Source organism: Hyperoodon ampullatus (assembly GCF_949752795.1).
Source record: "Hyperoodon ampullatus genome assembly, chromosome: 5".
Taxonomy (NCBI): Eukaryota; Metazoa; Chordata; class Mammalia; order Artiodactyla; family Ziphiidae; genus Hyperoodon; species Hyperoodon ampullatus.
In genome coordinates, this window is record NC_136918.1 from 80,968,794 (window position 1) to 80,989,715 (window position 20,922).

A 20,922-nucleotide genomic window follows, 5' to 3' on the forward strand; every position below is an offset into this window, starting at 1 on the left:
GGTGCCGGCTCTTCCCTGCGGCCAGCCAGGACCGACTAGGGAGACCGAGATGCGGCGTGCAACGTAGCTATGGTAACCCCCGCGAGGAGCAAGGGCTGAGCAAGGACACACAGCTAATCCAGAAGAGAGGGGCGGGACTCGCGTGTGAGAGGAGGAGCCGAGTGACGACAAGGAAGGGGCGGGGCGAGGAGCAGGAGAGGCGGGGCTGAGCGAAGATACGGGGCGGGGCTCGTGAAGGGAGGGGCGGGGCTGGCTGGGGGAGGAGGAGCCGAGTGATGACAAGGGATGGGTGGGGCGAGGCGCAGGAGCGGAAGGACCGGGAAGTGCGCAGAGCAGAGGAACGTTGAGGGGTGCGGGAAGAAGGGGGAAGAAAGGAGGAAAGAAGAGCAGGCCTGGGGACGGGAGGGGAGGAGGGAAGGGAGAGGGACGGCCTCGCTTCCCACTTCACTCCGGTGACCAAACCACGAGCATTTAGCCGCCCACCAGGGTCAAGGCCAGGGGGCCGCAGGCTGGGGAAAAGGCTGCTGCTTAAATCCTGCAGCCATCGGCCAGTTACACTCCGTTAGCCTCTTTCGGAAATGCCTGGGAAATCTCAGCACCTTCTAGAATAGTTGGGGGCTTTCAGTTCGGACATCCCCTTTCCGCGGGGCTTGTTCGAGCTGAGGAATCCAAGCTCGTGAACGTCAGCCTTTGGCACACTGAGCTCTGGCCGTGGGTATCAGCGTTTGGGGTGGGCTGGGTAATTAGTAACTGTTGATCCGCATTCTGCTACCCTTTTCTGAGCCCTGGGCATTAAATCAGCTGAAGATGATGTGGTGTAGTAGGCACTGGCTCTGCTTTTTAAAACTATTATGGAAAATTTTTTAACATAGGCAAAAGTGAATCCACTTTTTTTTTTTTTTTTTTTTTTTTGTGGTACGCGGGCCTCTCACTGTTGTGGCCTCTCCCGTTGCGGAGCACAGGCTCCGGATGCGCAGGCTCAGCAGCCATGGCTCACGGGCCCAGCCGCTCCGCGGCATATGGGATCCTCCCAGACCGGGGCACGAACCCGTATTCCCTGCATCGGCAGGCGGACTCTCAACCACTGCGCCACCAGGGAGGCCCATGAATCCACTTTTAATAATGAACCCTCACTAGCCATCACCAAGATTCAACAATTATCAACATTTTGCCAATCTAGTTTCGTCTATCGCCTACCTCCCCTTTTTGCTTGAGTATTTTAAAACAAACCCAGACATTATTTTACCCTTAAATTAATCTGCATCTCCAACTGATAAGGATTTTTAATTTAATCGCCATTGTCAACACTAACAAAATTAATAATTCCTATGTATCTAATATTCAGTATGTATTCAAATGTCGCTGGTTGAGTCCAAGATGTCATTCAATAATTGTTTTTTTCTGATCAAAAGATCAAAAGAAAAGTCTTCACATTGCATTTTGGTATCTCTTAAGTCTTTTATGCTAGAACAGTGAATTTCTGATACCTTCAATAGTTTTCTTTATTACTTGGGATTCCTCTGTAAAAAGAACTTTCCCTCACCAACTCATTGGTTATCCTGAAATACAGGGATCATAGAGAAAAGTCTGCATGAATGCTGGATTCTTTCACTTTAGTTATCAAATTTCACAGAAATGAGTTGGTGCCCTAGCAACCTCCGATGTCAACCAATAAGATTTTCTTTGATTAGTATCATTATGAATGCATGCATTTTTACATATCAGATTCTTTTAATCCGTTATGATCATTATGCTTTATGATGCTCAAATTATCCCATTTGGCTAGTGTCGCACATTAGAGTTAGCGTCTTTGTGTTTTTGATATAATCCACAGACACTTCAATGAGTCTCCTGGCCTGGTATCCCTCTTTCCACACATACTCCTGGTTTTATTTTCTCTACTTCTGAACTTCTTGGGGTTTTTGCAAACCAGCCAGATATTTGGCCACTCACACTGATTCCTTTGCCTAAAATGCCTTTTCCTGTTTACGCCCCTCAACTAATTTAGGTATTCTTCAAGACTCAGTGCTAATTTTGCCACCTTTATGTAGTCTCCCAAATCACCCAAATAGACCAAGGCTTCTTTCTTTCTTCCAGTGCTGTAGTAGCACCAATGGCATTGACCACCTTGTATTAGTAATTGTTTGCAACTTTGCTGTCCACACCTGTGAGTTCATTGAGGGCACAGGCCTTTACATGTCATTTGTATCTCTGAAGTACCTGGTACCTGAAAGCTTAACAAAATGATTCCTAAGTGAATAAATCCATCCATTTATAATATAACTTTACTGTCTACTATGAAATAGGTATTGAAGATCTAAGATAATTTGTACAGCTCACTGTATGATGGAGAAAACAGACTCAAAAACGTGTAAAATACAATGTTATGATGGCATGGTAATATTTTTCTGTCTTCAGGTATAGCTACATTTCCCACTTTCTGTTCCTTCTTCCCAGAATGCTCCTCACCCCTACCCGCATCTTATCCCTGCTGACTCCTCATCATCTGAAGTCTCAGCTAGCATGTCCCCTCCTCAGAAAGACTTTTCCTCACCCTATCAGATAAATTATCTGAAGTAGCCAACAGCCAGCTCCCTTGATAAGCATATTGGAAGACACTAACCAATAGAATATGTCAAATGTAGTGGTTTATATATGACGACGTGATTGTTTTACATAGACTGTAGTTAACTCCATTTTGCTGGAGTTGCTCACTCTCTCCCCTGCTGGCTTTCAGGAAGCAAGTGGCCATGTTTGGAAACCCCAAGTGGCAAGGAACTACAGGTAGCCTCTCGGAGATGAGGGTGGCCTCTGACCACAGCAAGTGAAAAACCAAATCCTTCAGTCCTACAACTGCAAGAAACTGAATTCTGCCAACAACCTAAATGAGATTGAAAGCATATTTTTCCCTAGTAGAACCTCAGATGAGACCACAGTCTCAGCCAAAATCCTGATTGCGTCTTGAGACCCTAACCAGAGGAGCCACTTAAGCCATTCCCAGATGCCTAAGTACAGAAGTGCGATAATAACAAATAAATGTGTATTACCACTAGGTTTGTGGAAATACTGTTGCGCAGCAAGAAATGACTAATATGCAATCTTTACGAAATTAAGCTGGAGAGGGGTGCTAGTCAATAATACAGGTTCATTAAAATCAAAGTTACACTTTGCAGGTTTGGGAGACAGTTCTCCATGGGTCTCTCATGCGTCTGCTTGTCTTGTAAGGGGGTAGCTGTCTGCCCTTTCCTTTGCGTAGGAAACAACCTTGGACAATAGAAATAATGTCTGTCTCTGGAGCAAGGGGCAGGTTTGCTTACAGCCTTAGAAGTCAGAGATCCTGTCTCCTTTTGAGCAAAGGGCAATCTTTCTTACTGCCCATTATTAAAGATTTGGGTTTCCTAAGCTTCCTTTTCTGTGTTGAAACATCTGTGATGTCACCTGGCCTTCTTCACATCACCCTGTGGGAACTGGGGCTCAGGAAAGTGGTGCAAAAATTCTGATACTTGGTTGCTTCTGCTATAAGTAATAAATGATCCTTCATCTCTGACTCAGCAGTTTGCTGGCTTCTACCAGCATTCATGGAACTGTGGCAGGCAAACAGGGTAAATCTCAGACACTTCAGGGTTCTTGAAAAGCTATAGAGAATTTATGTACAGCACGTATTTATCTGCAGCAATTGGAAAGCATATTTTTGGCAGCAGCAGAAATGTAAATACTACACAAAGTTTCTGCTGAACCTACTAACTAGACAAGTGAGAATTCAAGCCTTGTAATTCTTCTCTCTCAGCATATGGTGTCACTCCTTCTCTACCAACTTCAAGTATCCACCCTTACTTGATAAAGTCTCCATACCTGGGGTTAGTTAGGCATGAAAAATGGCTAAGAATACCTTTATCGTGGAGAGAGATTTTAGAAAGTATTTCCTTAGTTGTTTCTTGTTACATCACCAGGCCTGTCATCCCATCCACAGAATGCCTGCTTGGTACCACCTGTAGCTATGGTACTATGGTATGTGTCCCCATAGTACCACACAATAACAGATTCACTGTACTATGAAAAAGTCCATTACAGTCACCATTGCAACTCTTGCTGCCTACAAATTTAGCAATTATAGCAACAGCAAAGAGTGCCAGAGGGTTAAAAGTAAAGTATTCCTGGTTAAAATTGGAATTGGGAAGTGAGAACTTGATACAGACTAACCTCCGAGTTGCCTCCGTAAACAGCAGGTTGAATCCAATCTTTCTTTATTTAGTCTCCACGCGCTACCTACTCTAAATTTAATCTCTAATTACAGGTCTCTCAAACTGCTGTGTTTTTCTTGGGGGAAGTGAGTTATTGAGATTTTTTCCTGGGGTAGAATGGGAAACATTAAATTACAATATTTTATACTCCTCCTTTTTCTTTAACTAAGGCCATCCCATAAGTCTAAAGGCATTTAGGCTGGGTAAGAAAAGTAAAGCATGATGTTAATGTAAAGATCAATAATTGATCTGAACACTTACTTATTCATAAATTAAAAGGCAGAAGAAAAAATAACCCATGTGTGGGGGTTAGCTGTACCATTCTGAAACAAGAGGAGAGTTAAGTAGCTGGATATAAATGACTATTTTACTTTGGAAAGGAGTATCCTTTGGTCTTTTATTCAAGGGCAGGAGAATATTATGTCCCAAAGAAGTGCTTGTTGAAAAGAGTTTAAGACCCACAGTGCTCAGGGAGGAAAACAAGGGCTTGTTTATATCTTGAACACAGCAAGTTAAAGGAAGTGTGGGTGGGGCAAGGCCTGCCAATACTAGCTTACCCTGAGAAAGTCGCAGAGTGTGCTCACTGCAAGCAAGTATCCTGTCTTCACTGAAGCAGGGAAGGACAATGGGCAAGAAAAATCTTTTCTCAGTTGCAGAAAGGCTGTTTCAGTTTTTTGGTCTATAATCTGTGTCTACAGTTTATCACAATTCTCTTAACTCCCTAAACTCTCTTGGATATTTCTCATTGCTTCCTTGTTCATTTCGTAGACACAGAAGTTCAGTTGCCCAATTAAATACAGAACAATGATTAATTTTTAAATAATATTCACCTTTCATTTAGACAAATTAAGTGAGATAGTAGATAGACCACAGACCTTAGAGGGAGAAGATGTGAAGGCTCAGGACTGTCACTTACAAGTTATGTGACCTTGAACAAATCATGTCCATCTATGAACCTCAATATTCTCAGCTATAAATGTAGATAACACATTCAACTGTTATTGAACCCAAGTTCATGTGCCGGATGCACAGTGAGGCCAAACAAACTGAAACATTGGAGTTTGGAGCAGAGAAATATTTATTACAAGGGCCAAGAGAAGAGAATGAGCAGCTCATGCTCAAAAGACCTGAACTCCCCCATGGGTTTCAGGGAAGAGTTTTTAAAGGCAAATTTGTGGGGAGAGCCACAGGATGTGTGACTCTTTTCAGATTGGTTGGTGGTGAGGTAACAGGGTGGTGTTCCAAGAATCTTAATCATCAGCCTTCTGGTTCCAACCAGTCTGGGGTCCCCTGTGCTTGTGCTCAGGCTGAAGTTACCATCCTCCACCTGGGTGGGGGCCTTAGTTCCTGTAATGGGACTCAGATCTGTATCAGGTTGTTATGTATATCCTTTTAGGAGGAACTAGGAGTCTTGTGCCCCTATTGTTCTAATCACTAACTATCTGAATCTGTACTCTGGGACTCAGGGAAAGTCTAGGAGGCTGAAGCCTTTTTCCTATAAGCAAGAAACAAGGGACCTAGAAAGGCTTTTGTACCTGGGAGGGCCCCAAAGGGTCCCTGCTTGTTTTCACAACTACTGTGAAGATTAAATGATGGTTCACAAACTCAACAGTCCTACATATATGGAAGGTATTGTAGTTGAAGATTATATTGTCATTTCAACTGATTATTCATTCTAAGTGAGCACATTCTTAAAAATCTGGGTTCTCTGTGAAGAATTATCAGTGCCAGGGACTTCCTTGGTGGTCCAGTGGGTAAGACTCCACGCTCCCAATGCAGGGGGCCTGGGTTCGATCCCTGGTTGGGGAACTAGATCCCACATGCATGCCGCAACTGAAGATCCCGCATGCCACAACAAAGATCCCACACGGTGCAGCTAAGACCCAGCACAGCCAAAATAAATAAATAAATAAATAAATAAATAAATATTTTAAAAAGTGATTTAAAAAAGAATTATTAGTGCCAATATGAGTTACTGGACAGTACTAAAAGGGAAAATCAGTCCAAACAACATTTTCTTTTGTATTTGTTTTTGTTTGTTTCTCTGCTTATTTAAGGGAGATCTTTCTGTGGAAAAAAGTGCTTCTAGATTCTTGGCAGCAACAGGGCAAAATAAAGCTTTGGGGGAATAATTTGTCTGAGTAAAAATCAGTTATGCTGTGTCTCATGTGCTAACTACTGTTGGGGGCCCAAAATGAGTATGACAAGATGACCACACATCTTCAAGAAAGTCACAATACCTCTTTATGACAAAATGATTGTTTTTACTCAGAAGCAAGGAAGTGGCTTAACCCTTACAATAAAATTTTCCACACCACCTCAACGTATAGTCTCTTTTTTCCACACCACCTAAAAGTGTAGTGAAAGAGGACATTAAAATAATTAAGTTCCATTTCTACCCCATAAAACAGTGTTTTCGAAACTGCATAGAGCAGGATGCAACCAGCATAGTTGTCCTTGGTCTTCAGGTGCAGGACTTAATTATCCTCCTCTGTGCATGACACATGATCATCATTGGTCCCTGCAAGGGTACTTTAGATGCATTTATCTTTATTCTCTGCCCCCACTTGCCTCTCCTTATAGGCAACCATTCTGTTTAAATAAGCAAATCATTTCACACATGTTCATACACGTATTTTTCTTTTTGCACACCTTCTTTAAATATATGCAAATAGTACTGGGCTATGTAGCTATTCTCTTTCTGACTTTTTTCCACTACCCATGCTATTTTTAAAATGAGTGCATTTTACTATGTGGGTATGTTGTCAATTTCTTCTAGTTCGGACCCTGTACTCCACATTTCCCTATCAACCTCCCCAGTGATGAATGCCCAGATTGCCTCCAGTTCCCTGCTACATAAATATGCTGTGACAATGATCCCCATAACATGTTCCCTTATGGACTTGCTGTGAAGTTCTTTGGAATATAGATCCAGGAATAGAACTGCTGAGTCATAGGATATGCACCTATTCTTAAATTAACTGGATACTGCCTAACTGCCTTCCAAAATGACAGGACCAGTCTCCCTTCCCAAGGATTCCTGCGTACTCATCAGTACTTGGCATTATCCAAGTACAGATCTAATTTCAGTCTTATGGGTGTAAAGTGATACCTCATTGTTGTTTTATTTTCCATTTTTATGATTAGTACTTTTGGAACAGCCCTTTTTGTGAGTGCTGACCTTGGATTTTCTCTTCTACGTATTCTACATATTCTCCTGTGTTAAATAGGCAGAGAAACAAACAAAAAAATTTGCATGAGTATTTTTGCTTCTATATATTGTCTGTTCATATCTCTTCTCCATTTTTCTATTAAGGTTGCTGTTCTCTTATTGTTACTAAGTTCCATAAGTATTCTAGACATTAATCCCATGTTGGATTTAGATATTTCAAATATCTTTTACCAGTTCGTCATCTATTTGGTAACTTTGTCTACAATGTCTGTTAAAAGACACTGAGGCATATTAAAATTTTTAAGAGTTTAATTGAGGAAAAATTGATTCCAATCAGGAAGCGCCAAACCAGAAGTGGTTAGGAAAGCTTCACCAACAGGAGCTCTGGGAGAGGCTTTTATAGAAAAAAGGTGGAAGAAAAGTAAGGAAATTAATTATTGACTGGCTACAGCTTAAAGCCTAGTTAGCTGCTTGTGATTGGTTGCATTTAGCATTTTTATTTTTTAACCTTGAGGCATTTATAGGCTTAAATTTTGGTTTGCTTATGTAGGTCACCATGGCATTAGCGCCACATCAGTCTAATGGCCTCCTTATTTTGTTACAGATCCCCAACAGGTCGGTGACCCCTCAATGGGTCCTTTGCCTGGAGTTGCAAATGCCAATCAAATGAACCCGGCTTTGGTATAGCAGAGCAGAAACTTTATTCATTGATCAAGGAATGGTGGAGAGCTTGTGCTCTAAATATACCTTCTCCCCCAGGGGAGGGGAGTAAAGGAATTTTAAGTGGTTAGGAGGCAGGGACATAATCAAGGCTCTAGGAAATGGGGGGAGATATTCAGGGGCAACTGGGGCACGTGCAGTCTTCCACACTTCTTTGCACACTGCATGGATTGTGCCTAGCAAAGTGCAAGTTTCCCCCCTGGGTGGAGATTTTAGCATAGTAATGAAGCAAAGGTAACTTTTGGACACTGCCAGGTTTCATCTGCGCAGAAACATTTCTGTGGTGAAGTCAGAGTCGGTTCAGGTTTGCTGACCACTGCACATTCCTGTAAGGACAGCTGTAAAACATCTTTGACAAATACCAGGTGCTTTGAAATAAGCAAAGAGATAAATCAAGGCAAGGATCCTTTAGCTCTTAGGGGCAGGTATGGGTAACAGTTTAAATAACTTAGCATGTCTTTGTAAATCTTTAAGCCTTTATTTTCATGTAATTAACTTCATCAATTTTTTACTTACAATTTGTTCTTTTGAAATGCCGTCAAACAGGTTGTTCCGCACCCCTTGGTATAAAGATAATCTCCTCTACTATCTTCTATTAATTTCTTAGTTTGACCTTTCACATCTAGATGTGGAATTTAATTTTTTCCAGTTGATTTTCTTTTCCCCATTGATTTGTTGAACTGTGTTTATAGTATACTACATTTACAAGCGATGTCGACGTTGCCAGTTCAAGAAGCACTCTTTGAGTAGCAAGATAACTGAACAATGGGAGTGAACAGCTAGTTGAAAGAATAGTGGATAAGGGTGACTTCAGGAGAATGTAAGGACAGGATGTTGTATTACTAAACATATCAATGCAGAATGAAGTAAAAATCATGCTAATTAGTAGTTTTTAGATGACGAAATGGGGATGGTCTTAGTATCTTCGAAAATACAAATATAGAAATTACTCCTACACGGCACCAGTTCACAGACACACCTCAGGATTCCCTGAGCTAAATCTCTGAAATACAGAAACAAACCTCGGTTAGGTGATACTGAAAGTTTGATTACCCAAAATATCTATCCCTAGGCAGCTATTTTACGAACGCCTGGAAGTCCTGCTTTAAAAAATAAGTTCATTCTTTCTCCCACAATTCTCTGCAAAAAAAAAACCCGCAATGGTTATGGGCATTATATTGCAAATAACGTAGGCACCAGTTTACTTATCTACTTAGGTAGATAGGTGTTAATTGAGTTTGAGAAATGGCGAGGAAAAAGCACTTTTCTAACCGGTATATTTGCCCTGTGACTGGACAATTCATACTGAAATCAAATCAGTTGGAGAGGGAGCTATAAATACCAACTGGCTGAGGATTTAAAGCGTGTGGGGTGAGGTATGAGTAGCAGAGGAATTTTTTTTTCAAAACCTGTGAATTGGATTGTTCAAATTGAAGGGGGGTGGAGAGGACAATAAAAAGGCAGATAATGCTGAGCATAAAATACTGGGAACTAATCTCATATTCAAGAGGAACTGGCTTTCGCTAGTGGTTTCTCTTGTTTGGCGTGGACAAGTCATTTCACCTTCTCGGGCTTCGGTTTTCGACATTCGTGGTGGGTGTAGGGTTGAGATATCTCTGAGTAGCCTTACTACGTTCATCCTTTGTGTGTCCTCCCCACGTCTATTTACAAACTCGCGGCACTTTCATCTCGCCTCTCTGCGCCTGCGCCGAAGAGGCGCTCTCGCGTTAATGGCTTCATTTTGCCTCTTCTGCGCACGCGCCTTTTTTCCCTTTTTAATCCCTTCTTCTCCTTCCCCCCACCCCCAATTGTCAGAAGGAGGTAGGACTTCCTGTTCTTTTCACAGCGACTGCCGGAAGCGATTGCGGGCTAATCGGCGGCGTTTGCGGAGGTTGGAGAGTTTAGGGTGTCTGTACTAGTTGCTGCTTTTGGCGCGAAAAATGCCTGGTCTGGCGGCCGCAAGCCCTGCCCCATCTGAGTCGCAGGAGAAGAAGCCTGTGAAGCCCTGCTGCGCCTGCCCGGAGACCAAGAAGGCGCGCGATGCGTGGTCAGTGCGCAGTCAGGGAGGGGGCGGCCGGCTGGCTCCGCGCGCTGAGTTCGGGCGCCTCTGCCCCGCGTGGAGCTGGTCGTGGCCCTCGCTTTGTCGTGCGGCGCTCTTGAGGGTTGTAGAGCCCTGTAGGGTTCGCAGTCAGCTGTCTGTAGACTGAGCCTATAGCTCAGGCTGGGGAAACATGAGGGGATTGGAGAGAGATCGCTTCGTCCGTTCATTCTTTACTGCAAAGGGTTTCTGAGCATCTGTTATAGGTCAAGCACAGCCTTAGGTCCGAAGACGTAGAAACGGGTAAAGATGCTGCTTGATTTAAAGGAGCTTAAAGTTGATGGAGCATTAAAGTTAATGATTGCTGTATCAGGTTTGGCAGTATCAAAGAGAAGGTTTTCTGGTAATTTCTCCCAAAATTTAGACATAGTAGGACACAGGACCGGGTACGTTTGTTTCTTAACAGTAGGGAAGATCCCCTTAACCCCACCGCTTTTAGATAGATGATTTAAAAATCAACCAGGCTATGACATAGATGACATTATAGTGTTGAGAATAGTACATCTACAATACCATCAACCCGCAAAAGGTTTTGTTCTTATTGTATACAGCTATTTTATACAGCAAGGGCCCCCAACCGGGCTGCACAGCGAGCCATGAGCTATGAGCTACGGGCGAGTGAAGCTTCATCTGCCGCTCCCCAGCTCCCCATTGCTCTCATTACAGCCTGAACTATTCCCCCATCGCTCGCATTACAGCTTGAACTAACACCTACCCACCCCCACCCCGACCCTGTGGAAAAATTGTCCACAAAACTGGTCTCTGGTGCCAAAAAGGTTGGGGACCGCTGGTATACAGTCTCTATTGTGGAACAAATCTCAGAAGAAATCTTCAGATAATGTGAATGTACACCTCTCCCTCCAGCCCCTTTTTGGCTTCACATAGAAAGTAAAGAGGTCATAAGTGGCATAGAGGGGGAATAAAGTTGTAGGAGCTCAGTGCTTTTTATTAATACTCAGTACTTTGCAAATAATACTGTGAAGGGAGAATTGAAAGACTACTATGATCGGTAACTATACTTACACACTTTAACAGTAAGTACTTATTGAACCTTCAGATATTATTGTATCATGATTAAGAGTCTGGGATCCAGTGTCAGGGTTTGAATTCTGGTCCACCAACCAGCTTTGTGACCTTGAGCAAATTATTTAACATATCTGCCTCATATCTGTAAAATGGGCCTAATAAAAGTATCTGCCTCCAGGATTACTGTGCTATAAGCCACATCAAGTGCCTAGCACAGTACAGCATTCAGTAAACGATCAGGGAGGGCTATCTATTAGTTTCATAAGGAGCTTGCTATCCCAAGCAGACAGCCCTTAAAGTTATTGAAGGATATGTAGGATTTAGAAGGAAGGAGAACCTACCTTTCTTTAAATTCCTTCTGCATCAATTACCTCTGACCGCTATGGCTTCTCCCAAAATATCTAGAGTCAGGAGTCAATTTTTTTTTGTAGTTGAATTTGGCTTAACTTGATTCTGTGCTAAAATTACATTTTTAGGCCCTTAGAAATAAAGCTGTGTGGTCCTAGTCTTTCCTTTGTGAATTTTACAAGTAAAAAGTTCTTTGATCATCATGAGTGGGGCTCATCAGGCTGCTCTTGGCAGCGAAATGTTTTTTTGCTCTTTGTGTTGGGTGTCTTGTGGTTAGAAGTAGATTTACTTAGGTGTATTTGAATGTAGAGCAGAATCAAAAATTTAATTCCTCTGGGATAGGCAAAAAATTAAGCTCTGCTTTCTGTCCATTAACATTTTTATTCAGTTTATTTCATTATAGAGCAGTATTATTCCTTGGATATTGTCTAGAGGCAATATTTAATATGCATAATTATTTCTTCTAATCAGATTCCTCCGTGCCCCCCCCAAAACTAGTTATCTGTGGGACATTTTCATGGGCAAGGAAGTATCACAAGAGCCAATAAAACAAAGCCATTTGGTATAATAGCATTTTTTAAAACTCCAGTTGGGGCTTCCCTGGTGGCGCGGTGGTTGGGAGTCTGCCTGCCGATGCAGGGGACACGGGTTCGAGCCCTGGTCTGGGAAGATCCCACATGCCACGGAGCGACTGGGCCCGTGAGCCACAACTACTGAGCCTGCGCATCTGGAGCCTATGCTCCGCAACGGGAGAGGCCGTGACAGTGAGAGGCCCGCGCACCGCGATGAAGAGTGGCCCCCGCTTGCCACAACTAGAGAAAGCCCTCGCACAGAAACGAAGACCCAACACAGCCAAAAATAAATAAATAAATAAATTTATTAAAAAAAAAAAAAAAAAAAACTCCAGTTGTATTCAGTGAGATCCGTGTTCGGCCTCACTCTCCATCACTATCTTGCATGCTTATTTACTACTAATGTGCTTAGTGCCTACTTTGTTAGATAACAAGTACATTTTGTTTTATAGCATCATTGAGAAAGGAGAAGAGAACTGTGGACCCCTAATTGAGGCCCACAAGGAATGCATGAAAGCCCTGGGATTTAAGATATGAAATGGTGAGCATGCTACTGTCTTATTGGGAAGGTAATACATAGGCTGATTGCTTCAAATTTGTGTATTGCTTTACAGATTTAGCGATCATTGGGCAGCATTCTGTCTGAAAGGTAGTTCACCTGGTTAATCTAACATGCCTAAGTATCACTGGAAAGATAACGTCTCAGTTTCTAGTGTATGGAGTAAATGATGCTAATAAATTGAGAGGGGTGGGACTTCCCTGGCTTCTGGTGGTTAAGACTCCACGCTTCCACTGCAGGGGACCTGGGTTTAATCTCTGGTTGGTAGGGATCCTGCATGATGCATGGTGCAGCCAAAAAAAAAAAAAAAAATTAGAGTTGTTTGGTGGATTTGGGAAGGGGAGAATTTAGCTTTCAAGAAAGGGCTTGGCAAAAGCCTTTAGAGTTATGTTAGAGACAGAGGAATCATGGCTTAGGAGGTTCAAAATATTCAGTTGTCTGACTTAAAAGGGAAATGTTCTCTATTTTTTGTTTCTAATCTTGTGAGTTTTTAGGAAGTGTTTTTAAATACAGAGTAGGCAGCACATGGAAGCATTGCTTTCTGCAAAACAGAAATGGAACTGTTGCAGCTTCTTTTGTACCATGCTTTATTCTAATAAAACTAAAACCTCAGACCATTTTTTGAAGAACTTTGAATTCAAATTTTAATGCTGAAAGGGACGTTAAGTGATGTGTATACAACAAAACCACAAATAAATTATCTCCTTTTGTTTGGAACCTCTTCCTTCAGATAGCAACTTGACTTACTCCCTCACTTCAGATCTGTTTTCAGATCTGTTTTCAAGCCTCCTAACTGGAGAGGCTTTTCATCAACATTCCATCTAAAATAGCATCTGTTCCCCGTCTATCCCCACTCTATCCTGGCACTGTCCAGTAGAACTGTCTGTGATAATAAAAACATTCTGTGCCTGCACTCAACAGTATGGTAGCCACTAGCCATATGTGGCTCTGGAGCCCTTGAAATGTGGCTAGTAAAGCTGAGGAACTGAATTTTTTGTATGTTTGTTTTTTTATTTTAATAGCCACATATGGCTAGTGGCTAGGCTACACCATTGCCTGCATATTTTGTATTTATTTATCATCCAAATTGCTTTACTTCAATTAGAATGTAAGTTCTGAGACAGAAATTTTCTGTTTACTCACTGGCATACCTCCAGGACCAGTAACAGTGCCTGGCACATAGTAGGTGCTCAATAGAGGATTGTTAAATCAATAAATGAGGAAACTAAGGCCTATAGATATGAAGTGACTTCCTATAGGCAGGGTCAGAACTGGAACCTCTGTCTCCAGAGGCTCCCTCTGCTTGGTGCTCTTACTCCCCCGTAAGATCCACACCACACCACCACTTAGAACTTAATAATAGCTGAGAGATAATGCCAAAGCTACATACCAATGTAGGAGTAATAGAGAGCCTGGCTCCTTTCCCTTTCACCTCTTTCCTGCCTCTTTGGAATTTTACATGTGGCCAGTCTTCCTCACTGAGCTGTGAAAAAGGAGGGATAAGGAATCTGTCCCCAGCTGATAAGAAGTATCACTGTGTACTGGAAAACAGTCTAGGCTGGAAGTCCTGAGGCTTAACTTTGGTTCTCCTGTTCTCTAGCTTAGCATGTGTTTTACTTTAGCTACATCTGTATTCATCAAGACATTAATCCTGTCTGGATTTCACTTTTTCATTTATAAAAAGAGAACCATAATATATTTTGTGATTTTACACATGGTATGATATCTGTGTATACATGATATACTTAAGTGCCTTTAAGATTAGATGGTTATTTAAAGAAATCCCATGGTGAATCATTTTGTAAAAGAAGTAAATATGGTTGTGGGGAGCTTTTCTTAAAAAGTATAACTATTGATTATTTCAAAGACATGAAATCTCAACATTTGTACATGATTTCCTTGTTCCTAATCTAACTTTCTTCCTAGTCAGTTTTGTTAGCTGTTGCTTAGGGTTAAGCCTGCATTGACAAAAAGGGTGATTTTTAAAAATGCTAATTTTCAGGAGCATCAGAAGTCTCTTGGACTTCATGTGGACCTCACAGGTGATACAATTATTGCTATAACTAGCATATATTCACGAGGACCAGAAGATATCATAGTTTTCTATGTTATTGGGACAGAGAGTAAGAGTGATTCCTTTGTACTTCATTTGTGTATAAAAGAAAATGCAAGAGCTTTGGACTTAGAAGACCTGATGTTTAACTGATTGTACCATCTTGGGCAAGTCCTTAACTTTCTGAACCTTAGTTTTCTCATGTGTAAAGGAGAACAGTACATGGCCAAACTACTTCATTAGAGTCATTATGATGATTAAATGATATATGTGTGAATAGGCTTTGTAAACTGTCAAAGAGAAACCAGAACAGAAGAGCCGTATCTTGGGAGTCATGGATAGCAGACATTCTGTTGAGGTCTGTTTAATATATGTCCCGATTACTTTTGAATCCTGGTTACAAAAAGAAGAATCTGAATCCACGTAGGGCCTTTCCAAGAATTGAAAATAATCATTTTTAAATTTTCAGCATGATACTACTTTTGGAGGAAGAACAGGTGTTTGGATCTACATTGGTCCCAGGTGTCCTATTTCCCTGGCCCCCATGGGGAAATGGAAGGACAGTGAAGTCAAAAAATGACTTTCTCAAGTTAAGAGTGGATAGGTGGTGGCATTCAAACTAGAATCTAGGTCTTTTTTACTCTCCAAATCTCAAACACTTTATACTTCACTCCTTGCACTTAAAGAGATTTTATTCCAACATATTCATTTTTAGGATTACAAATAGTCTTGAACTTCAATCCTAAAACTTTATTTTGAATGCTAATTACAAAGACCTGTTGTTGAAATGTATAGGTGTATATAACTCAGTAACCAGGTCAGTGACTGTAGGGCACAATCCAGTGCTACTGTCTGCACTGTTATAAGATAAACTTAACTAAATTGGTATCTCTTAGACTATTAGACCACATTTTTCCGAGGACAGCTTCAAAGGAAAAATATTTTGCAATCTTAGATCTTCCCAGTAATGATCATGAAACCCTTAATTCAAAAACCTTTGTAGATTTTAATGTTATTTTCTAAATAAGATAGATCTTAATTGTACCTTGAATCCAGTAAATTGGACTTAGTATGAAAGTAAGTGTACCTTTATAATCACCCGAGGAATGGTTTCCAAAATTCACAAGCCTGAGCCCTGAACTGTACCGGTTGACTCAGAAGCTCCTAGATAATTTTCAAGTGTCCCCCTCTTTAAGAGCCACTGGCTTAAGCTGAAGACGTAGTAGGGATGGTATAAATAAATATAAATTGTCTAAATATTTAATAGCAGCAAAGGCAGAGACTTGAAAACTACTCCTAAGGAAAAACAGGGTGTGATGGTGGTGATTCTATTCCCATCTATCTTTTGACTGCCTCTTTTACTGAAAGAGAAACTAGAGGAACCTAAAACCTGCTTAGAAATGTAAAGAGGAAATGGCAGCTGGGATCTTTCTGCCTTTAGGAGCCAGGAGGAACCTAGAGAATCCAGCTCGGGGGCTAAAATCATTGAAAGAAATTAAAGGACCGGCACTGAGTGGTGGTGATACTCAGTATTTATTAAGCTTAACAGAACTTAATAGTTCACACAAAAAAAACACACAAGGAGACAACTGATGATGTATCAAAATATCCTGAGAGTCAAGAAAAAGGGTCATTTCTGCTATTTGAACGTTTATTCATTCAATAGATATCTATTGTTTAAAACTCTAGAAAATGCCAAGATGAGAAGACACAGGGTCTCTTCTGTCAAGGACTTTGTACCCAGAGGCTTTCAGTGGGTAGCCCCTCCTGATGTATAGTAGCCGGTAACAAAAGCGGTAGCAATGCTATATAGACTGCTATCTCTTGAAATGTTGAGTGGCTTCATTTTTGCTTATCTTTAAGTGTATTCTTCCTTTGAGCCTTAGAAAAGAGAGAGTTTATATATTTATATTGTTGTTAAGGCTTATCTTCTTTTCTAAACCAAATGCAGGGAATAGCTAGGTGAGGGAAGCGCTTGAATTAGACTTGAAGAGTTGGCTAGCCCAAATTACTCAGTTACCTTTATAGCATTGTTCCTGTCTTCTGGGATAGGGGTTGGGGGTGGGGGTGGTGTGGCTGCCAGCTGTCTGGAGAGAAGCCTGGTACACCAGCAACCGCATCCTCTGCTGCTGTCCCTTTTTGATCTTTCCAAATTCATTTCAGAAGTGTTACCCTTACTTTGCCCTTGGGATTGAGTAACTTTCCACAGGACATGCCTGTGTACAGAGCTGACCTTCTGCCTTCCACTTCATGGATCTTTGCCAAACACTTGAGTCAGAACGGAGGAGGCTACAGTTCTCTTCTCTTTAGTATCTGCAAAAGTAAACTCCCTTAGTCTTTTGTGGAAGATGTTTTTGAGAAAATAAATAAATGTATAGTTTTTACTTCAACAAAGACTTTAAAGGTTAAACCTTGTAATGGATTGAACAGTTTCCGTGATGTTTTTATTTAAACAAATAGAATTTTAAAATATGGATCTTTTATTTCATGACTGGTTTAGAATAATTGTGGCAGTTAGTTAATAGTCCTCAGCTGAGGCATTCATTTCTAGCATCTTAATTCCCTGACTCCATAGGTCTGACATGATGCTTGAAACCTGACTTTCTAAAATACATCTTTTTCTGCAGGTGGTCTGCTCTGGGAATGAATAATTCCTGAAAAATGAAGAAGATTTAATTTTGGGAGCTCTTTGATGAACATTGATAAATTAAAAAGTATTTATAACTTATTAAAAAAAAGGAGAATATCCCTGGTCAAAAGTCTTCAGGTGTGTTTCTTTTTGTGTTCCTCACATGGCGTTTATGTATTTATTTTTCTTAAAGAGTACCTGTGGCGATAATTCAAAAAGAGTTATGTACCACAATGTTCATTGCAGTTCTATTTACAATAGCCAGGACATGGAATCAGCCTAAGTGTCCACTGACAGATGAATGGATAAATAAGATGTGGCACATATATACAATGGAATATTACTCAGCCATAAAAAGAAACAAAATTGAGTTATTTGTAGTGAGATGGATGGACCTAGAGACTGACATACAGAGTGAAGTCAGTCAGAAAGAGAAAAATAAATACCGTATGCTAACATATATGGAATATTAAAAAAAAAAAAAGTTTATGAAGAACCTAGGGGCAGGACGGGAATAAAGACGCAGATGTAGAGAATGGACTTGGGGACACGGGGAGGGGGAAGGGTAAGCTGGGACAAAGTGAGAGAGTGGCGTGGACTTATATATACTACCAAAATAGATAGCTAGTGGGAAGCAGCCGCATAGCACAGGGAGATCAGCTCGGTGCTTTGTGACCACCTAGAGGGGTGGGATAGGGAGGGTGGGAGGGAGACGCAAGAGCGAGGAGATATGGGGATATATGTATATGTATAGCAGATTCACTTTGTTATAAAGCAGAAACTAACACACCATGGTAAAGCAATTATACTCCAATAAAGACATTTAAAAAAAGAATACCTGTGGGTTCCTCATCTGTGGATTCAACCAACCTTAGATCAAAAATACTGGGGGGTGGGGGTGGGTGAATTCCAGTAAAACTTGAGTTTGCTGCTTTTTCAACTATTTACATAGTGTTTACAGCTGTTTACATTGTATTTACAAGTATTTGCATAACATTTACATTTTATTATGTATTGTAAGTGATCAGAAGATGATTTAAAGTATATAGGAGGATATGCTTAAGTTATATAGAAAAACAACACCATTTTATCAATATATAAGGGACTTGAGCAAATGCAGATTTCAGTATCCACAGGGGTCCTGGAACCAATCCCCCAGGATCCTGAGGGATGACTGTGGTATAAACAAATCTTGTAATACAAGCCCTGTGGTCCTATTAGCTGCTTATGAGCTAATGAGACAATTGGTCATATTCTGTCTTCAAGTAAATGGAGTTTTAGATCTCAACAACAAAAGACACTGAGAAACAAATAAGTGAATATGTAGGGTCCATGTATCACGATTGGAAAACTGCCTCTTACAAAAGAGCTGAACTAAAATGTTCCCTAAGATTCCTTCCTAGTTAATTAAGAGCATGGCTTCAAAGTGTGACAGACTTAAGTTCAACAGCTGGCTATGTGACCTCAAGCAAGTCAACCGTTTGTGTCTGTTTTTCTCATCTGAAAGAAAAAAACAGGGAGAGTAGCAATACCTAAGTTACAAGATTGTGCTTACGCATTGAAATGGTGTACATAAAGCATTTGGCACTGTAACATTCAGTGTTACTAACATTCTCTAATTCTTTGAGTCTGTATTCATATTTTTCACTTTAATATTCGTTTGGATGTAGAGTTTTTATTGATAGTAAGCACTTTATAGTTTTCAGAGCATTCTTTTAGGGTGAAGAATAGAATCTTGGACTCCTAAGGCAGATGATGTGAATCAACTTCCCACCCAATACAGATCCTTGGCAGGTGGTTATCCAGATTCTGCTTGAATATGTCCTGGGACTACAAAAGGAAAAAAAAAGAAAATCCCTAACCTTATCATCTCCCAATGTTAATTTTTGCTGTTCCAAACTTTTCTTATACATTTTTCTAAAACAAAAAATTAGATCATTTTTCTATACTACATATTTTTAATGCAATCACTATTAATTACCTTCTCCCCTTAATATATTTTACCACCTGTGAGTTCAGTTCTACAATATGAGTTGTAGTAGCTATGTATAAATCTACTCTATGGCTTACCAATTCCCTATCTACATACATTCAACAATCAGATGTTTTATAGAATTCCTGCTGTGTGTCAGATACCCTTCTAGGAATTGGGTCTCAGAATTGAACAGGATACATAACAGATACCTAAATTATTTCTGATTTTATTTATTTATTTAATTTTTTTTTTTTTTTGCGGTACGCGGGCCTCTCACTGCTGTGGCCTCTCCCTTTGCGGAGCACAGGCTCTGGACGCACAGCCCCAGTGGCCATGGCTCACGGACCCAGCTGCTCCGCGGCATGTGGGATCTTCCCAGACCGGGGCACGAACCCGTGTCCCCTGCATCGGCAGGCGGACTCTCAACCACTGCACCACCAGGGAAGCCCTATTTCTGATTTTAAAATACATTGTTTTGCTGGCTGGTTTTATGGAAACATGTAAGGAAGAAAGAAAGAAGTCACCTGAAATCCCACCAGTCTACAATAGGGCCACTTTTTGGTGACCATCTTGCCATTTATCTCTTTCGCATGTATGTTCACTTTTTATTTTTGTTTTTTTGCTACTCCATTATAATACTGCAATGGAAGTTTCCATAGGAAAGTCTTTTTTTTTTTTTTTGTACGCGGGCCTCTCACTGTTGTGGCCTCTCCCGTTGCGGAGCACAGGCTCCGGATGCGCAGGCTCAGCGGCCATGGCTTACGGGCCCAGCCGCTCTGCGGCATGTGGGATCTTCCCGGACCGGGGCATGAACCCATGTCCCCTGCATCGGCAGGCGGACTCTCAACCACTGCGCCACCAGGGAAGCCCCATAGGAAAGTCTTTACAAGTATCTTTACTAATCATTTAACTAAGGATGGGCCAGAGTTTTCAAGGCTTTGGATGAGTACTGCCTGACTGATCTCTAGAAAGGGGGTGCCCATTTATAATACCTTAGTACCTGTGGGTGCCTGTTTCCCTAAGCTCTTGGCAAGGTTAATTTTTTTCAGCCTTTGCCAGTTTGATACGCTCACCTGATGTGTAAAGAATTAACACACCCTTCTTGACATCTGCCATAGTTAAAAGTACATCTCACAAGACCCTCTGCCCACCCTTCCCTAGTGCTTAAGCCTTCCCAGAAATCATGTGCAGCATTTTGATACTAACAGTAATAGATGTCACCACAATAATTTGAAAAATGAAGAACTTAGCTTCCTAATAGGTGATCACCACATTCTGACCACCACATACCTCTTTGCTAAGCCTCCGCTATTCACAATACATCCCCAAATCTCAATACAGATACATTCACACTATTCTCTATAATTAGTTCCCTTCGTCTAACATGAAACATTTGCCTTGAAGGTTGATAAGAACAGGACCATGTCCCTAAGCAAGGTCTCCATTAGGTTAACTATACCTTCTGCAGGTCTGATGTGAGGGTGATGGAGAAACTATAATCCCCATTTTACAGGTGAGTACAGGCACTC

General features: G+C 41.2%; 1 protein-coding gene across 1 annotated transcript; it reads left to right on the forward strand.

The window, feature by feature from the left end:
- The first annotated feature begins 9,953 nt into the window (after nt 1-9,953).
- On the forward strand, nt 9,954-17,548 carry COX17 (cytochrome c oxidase copper chaperone COX17). Its single transcript, XM_079704881.1, has 3 exons — nt 9,954-10,180; nt 12,630-12,718; nt 17,417-17,548. The coding sequence occupies exons 1-2, from the start codon at nt 10,074-10,076 to the stop codon at nt 12,712-12,714; spliced, it is 192 nt and encodes a 63-aa protein (XP_079561007.1). The 5' UTR covers nt 9,954-10,073; the 3' UTR covers nt 12,715-12,718; nt 17,417-17,548.
- The last annotated feature ends 3,374 nt before the right edge of the window (nt 17,549-20,922 follow it).

What these genes read in the sequence shown, in the direction of transcription:
- COX17 (XM_079704881.1), top strand. Translation starts at nt 10,074, where the DNA reads ATGCCTGGTCTGGCGGCCGCAAGCCCTGCCCCATCTGAGTCGCAGGAG. An exon ending in AAGAAGGCGCGCGATGCGTG is followed by an intron (nt 10,181 to 12,629) that starts GTCAGTGCGCAG and finishes TTTGTTTTATAG; the next exon opens with CATCATTGAGAAAGGAGAAG.